Genomic DNA, 14,347 nt, shown 5'->3' with positions numbered 1-14,347 from the left:
TTCTCTATCTATACACTCTGTCTCTTTCCCCCTACTGGCATCCATCTCTCTCTACTCACCATCCCTTCTCTCTCTCCATACCTGCACTCTCTCACTCAAGCCTTTACAGTCACTAAAACCTGTCCGCCATTGCTGAATAGCATGCTTTCTTCTCCGCTTCCTCTTGTCGCATTCCCTTTGTCACTTTTTACAATCCCCTTTCCCAAACCAGCAAAGAAGACTAGCAAAGCCTCCTACCATTCTCTATCTTCTTCACCTTTCGGGCTCCCCAATCTACTTCTTCACTTTCTTGCCCCTAGTATCTCCACTTACAGCTCTGCCATTCCTCATTCTCCTCATTATTGCACGTTGGCCTAAACCTAATCCCACCCCCACAAAAAAAAAAAAAAAAAAGCGGAAAACTGTTCTTGAAACCAGATGTCAAGCTATCCCTTGTATCTCCACTTATAGTTCCATGATTTGTCATCCCCTTTAACATCGTACCTAGGCCCCCAACCTCAAAAAAAGGGGAGAAAACGAAGAAAAGAAAAAAGAACAAAGCAAAATGGACTCGAAAACCGGCAAAAGGAGAGAAGAAAGTAGAGCTTAGCCACTTTGAGAGAGAGAGAGAGAGAGAGAGAGAGAGAGAGAGAGAGAGAGAGAGAGAGGGAACACCAGCTGCCTTGTTTTAGTGAAGAAGGAAGGGAGGGCTGAGTAGCCCCGAACCCCCCCTCTCCTCCTTTTTTCTTAGAGAAGGAAGGAAGTTCTTTGCTGTATTATCTGTCTATTTAGAGAAAGAAAGTTAATGGGCCGAGTTTGAGAGGAGAAGGGGCTAGGCAAGTAATAACTGAGTGCTAATGCGAATGATTGCCACTGTTACAGTGTATTGCTAAATGAAGCTAACCAATAGAGTGAGAGGGTCATTGAGAGGTCATTTAAAGAGGGCTTTCTTTAATTTTGTGGGTATTTGTCGTGAGGGGGAGGATTTGGTTTCTTGGGGTTTTTGGAGGGTATTATTGATATCATTGTACCATAGATGGGGTTGATGGCTGGGGGGCTTTAGATGGAGAGAGGAGGGATTTGATTATTGGGCTTTAGATGTAGAGAGAGAGTGTAGGAGGCTTTGCTTTCATGGGTCTTTTGGTGCCGTTGATGCACTCTGCAATAGATGGAAGTGACTATTGGGGGTTTTGTGTGTGTGTGCATGTGCGCGCGCGTGCGTGTGTGTGTGTGTGTGTGTGTGTGTGAGAGAGAGAGAGAGAGAGAGAGAGAGAGAGAGAGAGAGAGAGAGATGGAGAAAATCATGGTTCTTTAAATTTTACCAAACTGCTGGTCCTTTTATATTGTATTGGGGTGGATTACAATAGGGTCAGTTTTGGTAAATACATCATTCACAGCCACTACGAAATGTCACCTATTGGTTTCTAACCCTTATGAACAATAGAAAATCCACACACACACACACACACACAAACACACACACACACACACACACAAAATACATCGATTTATGTCCCTGAAAATAGGCTTGAGCCTGATCCGGCTCTATGCAGTTCTGAGGCCTGTCCCTGCTTGAGCCTGGCCATTTGATTGCCCTACCTGGATGTAATTAGTCAACACATGCTTAATGTTGCCAGGCTGATTGTAGTCTCCAGTGCTTCATCATTGTCATCATGGTCACTGCTGGTCTAACATGCCCATTGTTTAGCCTTGTCATTACTGTCATCCATATGGGTCATCAGCTTCCCTTGGGGCCATAAATTTGTTTGTTTTGGCTTGAAGAGGCGATACTTATGTCTAAGAGGGTGTTTCTTTGATTTTGGACCAAAAGCCCTGGTAGTTTCCGTTACTGTTAGAAATCTTGGTTCTGTAGCACTTGTTATCTGAGAAAGTAATTTGAAGCATTTCCCTTGCATTTACATTGTCTTGTACATGCCACTTCCATGATCATCTCTTTCTTTCTTGGTTTTTTTTTTCTATTTTCAGTGCTCTTGCAACTGTATATGTCTTTGTATACCTGTTCTTTGTTCGACAAAATGAATGAATTTTACTTTCTTTTAGTTTCAAATGTAAAGGAAGAAAATCTTTGTTACTACATATTTGTCTTTTTTTTTTTTCTCTCTTGCAGGTTCTTATGGAACTCCACCTCCAAAGCCCTCATACCAAAGTACGCCCCTGAGCCATTATTCTGGTGTGTCTCCTGACACTTAACTGAAATCGCTATTTACTGGTTTCATGATTTGTAAGCAGTGTTACCCCGATACTTCGAATAGAACCTGGTGTCGCATGTCAACACTTAAACATGTGTCGACACTTGACGACACTGCCGTAACGTGTGACACTATGTGTTGGTTGACATCATCAACTATGAGTGTGATGTTGACCCTTCAAATAAAAGTGACTCCCTTTTTATTTCATAAAATTTGCATTAGCTCTACACGTTAGAGGAGTTGTTTATCCTATAGCATGGTTGTGGTTCCATTCCCACAGATAGCAATGGAATGGATTAAATAAAAAGAAAAATCAAATTATATATAGATCTAATATTTTGTTAGTTGTTAAAAGTTAAAACATGCTCACATCAAAATTCGAAGTCCTACCACCTTGGACTTAGCACAATGCTGTGACCACTACTACCTCTCCATTGGCAGTTCTCACAAATTGGAAAATAACATTATATATCAATAAAATATATTATTTTATGTATAAAAAATTAAATGTACGGACATGTTTAGCCATACTGACTTTTTAAGCCAACGCATTAGAACTTGCAACACTTATGGACACTGACACTCTTGTCGGCGTCAATGTGCCACTGTTCATGAGTCAACGTGATTTCTCATATGTCCTGTGTGATGTGTTGATTAAATTATTGTAATCTTTGTAAAGTATTCATTCGTTTTGGACCTAGATACCATAGGCTCTGTTGCCAATCATTTTTGAATGATGTTACTTTTTGCCCTATGTGTAGGACGATTACAAAACAATGCATGATGCAAATACCTACTATATACTGAGATCTCCCTAACATATGTGATACTCTAATACCCTAAAAATTCTTACACGCAATAGAAGACATGAGAGAGGAGGGAGGGAGTGTATCTAGGGATCTGGAGATGATTAGGTTTAACTGTATATCAAGTTCTGCCTTTTAAGCTGGGCTGATGTTGATCCATTAGAATGGATGGTTCAAGCTCAGTGGCATCTTTTCCTTTCAGGAGTGTAATGCATCTGTGTGTGTGCACAGCGATGTCTGCACACATGTTAGATAGGGAATTTTTGAATGCGGCCAAATAGTTCACTGTTTTATCTTGCCACATTTGTGGTACTTGTATTCTGAAGCAAAGGGATCTGGAAGCAATTTCCTCACTTTTAGGTTCCATTTTACATGCGTCATCCATGATCTTTGTTTCTACCTTAAGTTTTTGGCTTATTGTTTCTTTCTTTTGCAAATTGTATGCATCTCCGTTTGTCATGGCTTGTGCAGTATACCTTTAATTTCTCTCTCTCCAAGGGAAATGTTTGGGTAGAAAAATTGTCTGATGGAGCTGATGTAGGAAAAGGTTCATAACTGTTGGATGCCTATTCAACCTTGAGATGTAGGTTATCTGACCGTAATTAGTAAGGTACCCTTACATCTTAAAGTGGAATACAGTCCAACTATTGTGGATTTTTCGCACACATAACCTGTGCAGTCATTTTCTGCAGGATCATTATCCTCTTTCCAATGTTGATTATATAGAGGAAAACTCTCATTGTCACTGATTTTACTCTTTTGCAGGTTCACCTTATGGAACTCCACCTCCAAGGCCTTCTTATGAAAATATGCCCCCTATGAGTCATTATTCTGGTAAGAATGCTTACACTCAGTCAAAACTTTTATTTTCCAGTCACAAGAGTGATGAAATAACCTCTATATGAATTAATTTACTTGTATGTTGGAACTGTGATTTAATCTAGAGCCCACAAATAAATTTTTGTTTTAGATATAAATGCGCCTTTGCCTATAACAAATCATTTTGACTGGGATCAGTTTTGTGTACTTGTCAAGGACAATGACAAAATGCACGACCCACTTATCTTGTAGGGTACCTTCTTCTTAGAACCATTTGTTTAGTAAGTGCCCATCTTGCCTGCTCACCCGTTACATGACCAGTAGCTTAAGTAGAAATTTTTCTCAATCCTTTTAAAATCTGGTCTTACTGGTCTCGCAAAATTTGCAAACTACAAACTTCAGGCCTTTTAGAATCTGAGGATTGCATGCAAGTTACTCTGCAAACCTTCTATAATATGAAGTCCTTGCTGCCTATGGCTACAAGCCCTTCCTCATCTTGGCAATGTCCCCTTCTAATAATTTCCCCTCTCCCTCTTTACAAAAATCCCAGATTCTTGGTGATCCCTCCCCCAACTTGCGCTCTCTGCCCTTCTGATCATTTTCCCTCTCCTTCAATTCTTGCACTCTCTTGTTAACTATCTCCTAAAGTCTTCCCATTGATATTTCTCTCTTCAATTTCTAAAAACATGACCTTGGGGTGCAGTTACTCTTTTGCTCTCTCTCTCTCTCATTTTAATTCTGCATCTTCTCGCTCTCTTGGTTCCCTCTCATGGCTCTATCCCCTGATTTTAATGCTAACCATATCTTCAATAATCCCCTCTCTCTCTCTCTCTCTCTCTCTCTGTCTCTCTCTCTCTCTCTGTTTTATGTTTTAGTTCTGCATCTTCTCACTCTCTTAGTTCCCTCTCATGGCTCTTTCCCCTGATTTTAATGCTGACCATATCTTCAATAATCCTGTCTGTTTGGCCATAAAATTCACGATATTTCTTTCTGCACATATGGTTAGCCCTCCCCCCACTTGTGCTCTCTGCCATTCTAATCGTTTCCCCTCTCCTTCAATTCTTGCACTCACTTGTTATCAATCGCTTTAAGTCTTCCCATTGCTTTTTCTTTGTTGAATTCCTGAAAACATGACTTTGGGGTGTAGTTACTCTTTTGCTCTCTTCTTTTTTTCTTTTTTTTATATAATTCTACATCTTCTCACTCCCTCTAATGGCTCTTTCCCCTGATCTTAATGCTAATGATGTTCAATAATCCCCTATCTGTTTGGTCATAAAGTTCACAACGTCATATGAAAAATGTGACGGTGATAGGATAAACAAAGATCAATAATACTTGAGACAAAGACCAAATGTGAGACCTTGAGAAAATTCCATATGTGCAGATACTTCCAAAGACGTGCCATAGGTGGGTAAAATAACTGTCCATTGTCTAACACATAGTAATTGCATGTAGTGGCTGTTAGAAATGATTAATATCATAATGTGTATACACATGGTATATATGTCATAAGCAATCTTTCAAAGTTAGGGTCCATTGGACCCCAAATGTTGCATGTAGGTGTAGTCATTTATCGATTACTTTTGTTAACATTGGCCACATATAAACGTGCTCAGCCTTCTTAATTTTATGGACAATTAATACCCGTCCTTTGTATTGAAAGTTATCTAGCGTCCTTTGCATTGAAAGTTGACTTCAGTGCAAAGGTATTTTAGTCATTGGGCATAACAAGACCCCATTCACTACCCCATTAACCGCACATTAATTGTGGGTTGACTTGATTTTTTACCATTAGTTTCTAAATTATTTCCATGTTTACCCTTCATAATTACCAAGAAACCTCTATTGAAACATAACTAAGCTAAAATTAATTGTCAATTAATGTCTAAAAACTTTTGGTTGGCTAAGAATGTTACCACTATAAATTCCGTCCAAGGCGAAGAATGTTACCACCTGTGGTGAATGTTGATAAAGCTCCCACACGCACATGCCATGCCAATGACATATGCATTTCCTGATGCTCCAAGCATGAAATTAGGTGCATACTTAATTAAAGTAGAATATTAAATAGTATTTTTACGTTGTTTTTTATTTGTAACTCATTCAATATAATTCTTACAACTTTTTAACATCCGATCTAAGTTTTTTCCCCCCCTAAACTTTTATTAATATTTCATTTAAATTATGGATTTTTTGGCATTTTATTCTTCTGACAAACTTTATCTTGATAAACAATTGGAATTTTCAAATATTCCTCGAAAATACCCTTTTTATAGCATCTAATGTATGACAAGTTTTTCAAACTTTTAAATTGCGAATAATATTTATTTTTAAAATAATTAATGCCAATTGAAAATAAGCTATTTCAATTTTTTTGGAAGGCATAAGATGGAGTCTTTGTATTTTTAATATATTTTTAGTTATGATTTTTATTTATTTTTTTAACTAAATTATGCCATGATAAACAATTGGACTTTTCAACTATTCTATTGGCAATTTAAAGTAAGATTTGAAGTATTTTGAAATGCATGAGATGGAAAGTGGATAGTCCTACTTTCCTTGCACTTCTACAAAATGTTTATAAATTGGTTGGGGTTAGAGATGAAGTATGTTTAATTGAATGTATTCAAAAATGGAGATTGAGGGTAGAATATGTGTAGTCTTGGCATTCCAAATTTCAAGTTCCTTAGAGACATATCATGGGAAAATCATAAGGAGAAAAAGTCATGGGGAGGAACTCTGTGTGTGTGTGTGACATCATCATCGTCGTCAAAGCCTTTTCCCAACTAATTAGGTTCGGCTATACAAATCCTAGTCAGCCATTCTACTCTATTAAGAGCCATACACTATATATATATATATATATATATATATATATATATATATACATATATATACGGGAAAAGTTTATATAGAGCCGAGGCTCTAAACAATCAAATTGGAGCCTATCACAAAAATTTCACTAGAAGAGGTTGTTTTGATATCCAAATATCCTCAAATTGATCATCTCAACATCAAGATGTATGGACAAGAGAAAAAAAATGGATTTCAAGTTTTGGAAATGATATATTTTGTAACACATTTTTGGACCGTCAATTTTCAAGATTTTAAAGTTTTCATAGATATGTCGACCTACACTATTTTTGAAGCTTTAAACTTAATAAATAAAGATGAAAATATATTTTCAGGCTATCACAAAAATTTCCAGTATTGAAACCATATTTCTCGCCACTATTTGAAGGTAGGCTCTAATTTGATTGTTTAGAGCCTAGGCTCTATACAAACCGCACCCTATATATATATATATATATATATATTATTATTATTATTATTATTATTGATGCCTATTGATCTAGAGAAGCTTATGATAACGTATCAAATTTGATTTGGCGGGTGTTGGAAGAGAAAGGAGTCTCCAGACACTACATCGACTTAGTGAGAGATATGTACGATGGGGCGCTAACTAGTGTATGAATAACTAGTGAAGAGATTGAGTGAGTTTTCAGTGACAATACGTCTACATTAGGGGTCAGCACTGAGTCCATACCTTTTTGTCTTAGTTATGGATGACTTAACTAGGCACCTACAAGATGCGGTAGCGTGGTGCATATTGTTTGTAGATGACATCGTTTTAATCGATGAGACCCGAAATGATGTCAATACAAAATTAGAACTTTGGAGGGATGCCGTAGAATCTAAAGGTTTTCAAATTAGCCCGACTAAGACAAAGTATATGGAATGCAAGTTTAATAATAATAGGAATAGAAATGAAGAAGTGGTTAAGATTGACGGTAAGAAAATACCAAAAAGCGTGTACTTTTGATATCTTAGGCCGATAATCCAGAAAAATGGAGAAATTATGGAAGATGTAGCACAAAGAATAAGAACTGAGTGGGCGAAGTAGTGATGTGCAACCGGAATTTTATGTGATCGCAACATACCAATGAAGCTGAATGGCAAGTTCTATAGGACAGCTGTGAGACCAACTTTGTTTTATGAGGCGGAATGTTGGGTGGTCAAAAAACTATACCCATGGAATGAGTGTAGCGGAGATGAGGCTATTGATATGGATGAATGACAAGATAAGAAGTGATAGAATTTGAAGTAAATGCATTCGGGAAAATTTAGGTCTGGCATCAATAGACGATAAGATGAGAGTGAGTAGACTTAGATGGGTTGGCTATATATGGCATGGACCAAGTACAACACCTGTTAGGTAGTGTGAGTTAGTTCAAGTGGAAAGCTCAAAAAGAGAAAGGGGTTGAACCAAAAGGACATGGATGGAAGTAGTGAGAAAAGATGATGGGGACTTATGGCTTTATTGAGGGTATAACCCGTAATGGAGCAGAGTGGCGGACTAGAGTTCGTGTAGCCGACCCCAATTAGTTGGGAAAAGGCTTTGACGACGATGATGATGATGATGATGATGATGATGATGATGATGATAATGATATATATATGTAAGAAAAGGATGCCATACACAGCCTCGTGTATATGAAATTAATACTCCGACGGTCTTGTTCCCAATCTCACGGTATACCCTCTCTCCGTATTTCACCTCTTTCTCTCTCTCTCCCTCTCCCCAGCCAGGTTCTTTCTCTCGCTGCCCCTCTTTGCCGCCTATCTCAAAATCTCTTGCTGCCTCTCTCTGCCCATCTCTCATCCTCTTGCTACCCCTCTCAGCCACTCAAACCATCTCTCTCTAATAAATGGAGCAATGTTTCTCTCTTTAAAATAACTTCTATTGATTTCGAAAAAGGGGCGATTGAACTTTTTGTCCTGCCTTGTCTGATTTTCTCTCTCTAGAACAAGTGAGAGTTAGCTCTCCCGTTCTCTCTCTAAAACAGAGTTGATCAAGTTCTCACTTTGTCTCTTTAATACAGGACCCTTGAGCTCGCATTTACTCTCTAAACAACAGGGTAGGTTCACCTCCTCCTCTAGCTCTATCTCTGTGAAACGAGAAAAGGATTGAGTTGTCCATTTGCCTCTGTAACACAGGACAAGCTCTGTCTCTAGATTGACTGTTTAACCCTCTAAAGCAAGGTGTGGAGGTCCGCATTTTAATGCTTCATGCTCCACATGATCTCCACCTGGGGTGCTTGCTGTTTATCCTAAACTCTCCACAGGCTAAGGTCTCTGAAACAGTGGAGCAACACTTTTTTTTGCTGCAAAGAGGAAGATTGAGAGAGAGGGGCAGAGCGAGGTGGCGAGATATTGAGAGTGAGGGGCAAAGAGGGAGATTGAGAGAGAGGGGTAGAGAGGGGCAGCGAGAGAGAGCGGTAGAGAGGGAGATAGAGAACCTCTCTGAAGAGAGAGAGAGAGAGAGAGAGAGGGCGGAAGATGGAGAGGGAGAGTTTGGACGGGTGAGAGTTAGCAGGAGAGAGAGAGTTTGCATGGAAAATGGAGAGAGAAAGTTTGGGTGGGACCCATGGAAGAGAGGCTGGGGCGGGAGATGTTGAGAGAGAGAGGAAGAGACAAAAGAGTTGCCATCCTGTTTTTGTCGGGCCCTCTACAACATATCAGAGCCTTTAATTCAAAATCGAGCGAGTCTAACAGTGAGATTGGGAATGAAATCAGAACCGTCGGCGAATGAATTTTATGTACGCGAGACTGCGTATGGCATCATTTTCCACACACACACACACATATATATATATATGGGGAGTGATTTCATGCAACGATTGAATAGTAATATAATGCAACAATTTTCAAAAACCATGTTAGGGCCATTTGTTTGATCCAAAATTTAAAATATATACTCTTTTCATTCTAATGAACAATCACAAAAAAGAAAAATTTGAAAAAACAACGTAAAGTACTTTTTTAGCCCAATTAACATAGGGGCTGTCCATTTGGTGAGATGCTTAGATCTAGGCCTTAGAATAATCTTTTCTTTGTCCAAATTTTTTAGATGACTTTATTATCCTTAGATTAATAATATTTAAATGGAAAAAAATGATTTTGAATTCATAAAGACCTAGATCTTGAAATTCGTCAAATGGACGGTCTAGATTCATTGTTTGAGAGAACTCATTTTGACCATTTATAGGATCAAATTAGGTTTTTGTTAGATTGATTATTGAGATGAAGAGAGTGCATGTACAAAAGTTTGGATCATAAGTGTCATACAAATACCACAAACATGGCTTTCTAGAAGTGTGGTTACATTATACTATGATACAACCGTTGCATTAGATCATTTCCCTATATATATCACAGAGAGAGAGAGTAAAAAGGTCACAAGTACATCAATGTTTTGGGTTATATTGAGAGAGAGAGAGAGAGAAAGAGATGAATTAGCTTAAGAGTACACTTAAATTTACATTTTAATATATCTTAGAAGTTTTTATTTTTATTGTTCTTTTGTTGGTTTTGTAGAACTGAAAATTTGCATTATATCCCTTATAGTTAGCAGTATTTTAAAAAATCCCCTATATTTTACTTTTTATGCTCATTCTCTTATCTCATGTTTTTTTTTTTTTCCCCTAAATGCCCTGGTTCAGAATTATTGGTACTGGTTCGATCACTGCAATTCTTGTCACCAGTTTGGAACAAATAGTTTTGAACCGCTTTGATTCACCCATCTTTGTAATGGATCAAAGTAATCGAGAACAATTAGTCCCTGACTACTTTGATTCCTTACAATGAGTGGCTTGGAACTAATAGTTCCTCTCTGTTTTGATTCCTTACAATGAGCTGTCCTGAGTTACTAGTTCTAGACCGCTTTAATTCCTTACAATGAGTGTTCGGATCTAATAGTTTCAAACTGAGGGTATTTTAAGGAAAAAAAAAACAAAACAATGAAATACAAAACAAAGGATATGAAGGTAAAATGTGAAACATGGAGGACGCTTTTTATATACCGCTAATTAAGAGATATTTGCGTGAATTTTCCTTTTAGAAAATCTAGGGGGTTGAAGTAATTTAAGTCACTAGTAAGCTGACAGTACGTGTCTTTTAATAAATAGAATGGACGTACACTAGCTCCCCATCTTTTAAATAACATCAATAGATTTGTACTTAGTGCTCATTTTAAGTTTCTAAATAGCATAACCATATGGTAGGGATATGGTATCCTATCTTCTGGTAGACTTTAAGTGTATACCAATATCAGGTATGTAAGCAGATGCCTTTTTAGTAAATTTTATCCGTATAATAAGTTAGTGATACTGTGATAGTCTTTTTGGTTGGGGCATAACCTAAATTTTCACTAAGGTGCTAGGGCATTTGCTTTTAGGACAAAACTGGTTTATATGACAATGATGATGTCGACAATGAAAAAACATGGTGGCTTTTTTGCTGAGGGTACAGCAATACATATTGGATGTAACATGAGATCCTCTCTTTACCGTAGGCATTGGTCTACACTAGCAAGACAATCCACTTGGGAGGTCAAGGCTTCAAGCCTTGAAGTTTGTCCCATAACAAACATGCAAATTTTGGGACTAAATGTATAAAAACTTGTTTCTGCGTCAGAAAAACTCAGTGGCTCAACTCCTCGTCCATTGGGCGAGTTTTATAGTTTTTGGTTGTACATAATTTTCTGTTCCAATCTAACTTGTAAATGCCATTTTCCAATGCAGTGGGATTGTGGGTTTGATTTAGGAAGACCAGGCTCAAAGAAAAGGTGGCTAGGGTTATGAAAACGTGATGGCTAGATTTTCATTCTCAAAAGTCTCAAGTTAACATTTGAAAAAAAAAGAAAAACGAAAAAAATAATGTCGGTTTTGATTTAGTGACTATATACTTTTTGACTCTTACCATGAACTTCTTCTGTAGCGAGTCAAAAACAGTTTTGGCAGGAATTAAGTGAGTCTTCAAGATCAAGTTTTTGAACACTGGTTCAAAGCTTGTGCAAACTAAGCTGTGACCTACCCAAAAGCAATAACATGATATCACCTAACAAATATATGTTGTCAATTGGGCGAAAGAAAGTATCATCGTTTAATAGATAAATTAACTAAGTAGGGGGTGCTCCTTATCAAGTTAGGGGTTCTCTTGCAAGTCGCATTTTGTCTTCCGGACGAATAAGTTCTTTTACTAATGGCATTTTATCTGTGGAATTCTCAGTTTTTACTTAATAAGAGAGTGGCTAGGTATAACTGCTGGTGTTCAAGAACATTTCTGCTTTCTTTCTTTTTGCAGGTTCCCCATATGGAACACCTCCAAGGCCTCCTCCATATACACCACCAGGGCCCCGCTACTGAAGTCACCTTCATCATTCATATAAAATATGTTGATATGATTGTGGCTTATTGTATAAGGACACAAAACTTTACAAATCTTGTGTTATAGCAGCTATATGTGAAATGGCCGGTCCATGTTCAAGTGTTCAATCTTGTTTGTACCTTTTCAGAAATTTCAGAAATTCTTATATATATATATATATATATATATAGAGAGAAAAAAAAAAGAAAAAGAAGCTATTACAAGAGGCCTATAGGCGAAAATGAACAGTGATTTTGCCTACCTTCTCACATGGACACAAATATTCGATAGTGTTTCATTTTTCATTTTTTTTTTTATAAATCGGAATGATTTGAAATTTAAAGCTAGTTTTCATTAAAAATAAGTGAATCTACAAAAAATATCAAAAAAATATTTTACATGAAAAAAATTGACCAAAATACCCATGAAAAGTATTGGGGGCATTTTGGTCAATTTGTTTTCACGGATTGTTTTTTTTATATTTTTATTAGGTGCGTCTCATTAAGATGTACACATGTTCTAAATTTCAAATCATTCTGATTTGTAGAAAAAAAAAAGAATAATGAAACACTACTAGACAATCATGACCGTGCGATGAACTTTGGACGGTGATGAGGGCAGGCGAATTCACTGTTCATTTTTACCTATAGGCGTTGGGCAGACTTACATATATATATATATATAGGAAACTGCTTCATTGAGCCAATGAGTTCACAATAAAAAATGAACCCAATGGTCTAGATTGAATCTAGGTCGATCTAACGATCACGGATGTCTGATGTTTTTCTATAATTCCAAATCACTTGAAATTTTAGACGTATGTTGATAAAAAATAGGTGAATATTTGAAAAATACTAAAAAAATTATTTTACATAAAAAAAAAAGATCAAAATACCCCTGTAAATTTTTGGAGGTATTTTGGTCATTTTTAATTTTACAGATTATTATTTTTTTATATTTTTATTAGGTACGGCTTGATGAAAAGAATATTCACCTAATATTTCAAGTGATTTGAATTTGTAGAAAAATAAATAAAATTCAAATACTCTTGGCCGTCAGATTGGTTCAAATTCAATCTGAACCATTAGATTTATATTATTATGTGAGTTAGTGGGCTCACCTTAGCATCTTCTATATATATATATATATATAAGAATTTCTGAAATTCATTATTCCATTAAGCAATTATATTTTTTGAGGTATTTTTCAGCTTTCACTAATTAGAGGCAAAAGCGAAGATAATGCATCACATAGAAAGTTAGGAGGTCACATGAGGGAGTTATTCCTGTATTTATCTACCTCAAAACTCCCAATTCTTGTTCTTATTGAATGGGCCCGAAAGAGTCAATTTCTTTGGATAAGGAAAGAGTTTGTACTCTACACCGTAGGAAGGTATAGATTGGTGCAGCTACACTTCATGCAGCTTCTCGTAGAGATTTTCCTTTTGATATGGTATCGATCATTTTCCTTTTATGTAATGACGTAACAAATACTCTAATCTATCATACTTCAAATTCTAAAGCTTAAGATTTGTTATAAGGATCGATAAATTTTCTTTTGAACTTAGAGCTTGGTCGATGACATATCCTAAATTGTTAATCATAAATCTAACGGCTACTGATAATTGTAACTTCTATATACAAAATCGATCTCTATAATTTTTGTTTTTTTTAGAGAAAATTACCTACAGACCATAATAGAGAATATGGTCAAGGAAACACATTGTTCCCAAATTACCGGCGGCACTCCTCCCATCCTACAATGTTTTATTTTTTCCTCTCTAAGTTATCCCCCTTGTCCGGTAAATCGAATACATGAGTTATTATTTTGCACACAAGGAGAGAGAGCCCGTCTCTCTCTTCTCTCCCTTGCCCCTCTCTGGTTCCCTCTCTCAATCTCTAGGCAATATCCTTCTAATCCCTCATGTCTTTGTCAATATCTTTTTCTCTCTCTGCTGCCCTCTTTCCCTCTCTAATGCCCCTCTGTGTACTGAAACCCTCTCTCAACACATACGCATACCTTATCTTACCCTCTCCCTCCTCTCCACAACTCCCACGGCAAGTAGGTACTACTAAAGAAGGTGGCAACAAGAGAGTGAGAGGAGGCGGCAGTGAGAGAAACACCAAAAGAGAGAGGCAGCAGCTAGAGAATCACCAAAGTGGGAGGTAACAAGAGAGAGTCAGGCAGTGGCAAAGAGTGAGGGCAGCATTGAGAGAGACAGGGCATAAAGAGATTGTTATTATGGAAGCGAGATTGAGAGGGGTAGGGCAGCAGACGAAGGGAAAACGAGAGATTAAGAGAGGGAGACGAAGAATGGAGAGAATA

General features: G+C 37.2%; 1 protein-coding gene across 4 annotated transcripts in view; it reads left to right on the top strand.

Moving 5' to 3' along the window:
• The window catches only part of LOC18431631 (uncharacterized), a 28,192-nt gene extending 16,042 nt beyond the window's left edge, over positions 1-12,150 (top strand). For 2 of the 4 annotated variants that reach the window (XM_088858423.1, XM_088858426.1), the window contains 3 exons: positions 2,108-2,146; positions 3,761-3,829; positions 11,960-12,150. In XM_088858423.1, the coding sequence (XP_088714549.1) occupies positions 2,108-2,146; positions 3,761-3,829; positions 11,960-12,021 (170 nt within the window). In that variant the 3' untranslated portion in view covers positions 12,022-12,150. Of the gene's footprint in view, positions 1-2,107; positions 2,171-3,760; positions 3,830-11,959 lie in introns of all 4 variants that reach the window. The other 2 variants (XM_020665595.2, XM_088858424.1) reach the window with 1 other exon arrangement.
• Positions 12,151-14,347: the final 2,197 nt, after the last annotated feature.

This window comes from Amborella trichopoda, chromosome 2 (assembly GCF_054954075.1).
Source record: "Amborella trichopoda isolate Santa Cruz 75 chromosome 2, AtrichopodaSantaCruz75HAP2 v2.0, whole genome shotgun sequence".
Lineage (NCBI taxonomy): Eukaryota > Viridiplantae > Streptophyta > Magnoliopsida > Amborellales > Amborellaceae > Amborella > Amborella trichopoda.
Note: the sequence above shows the minus strand (reverse complement) of the source record. Positions and strands in the feature narration are given on the sequence as shown.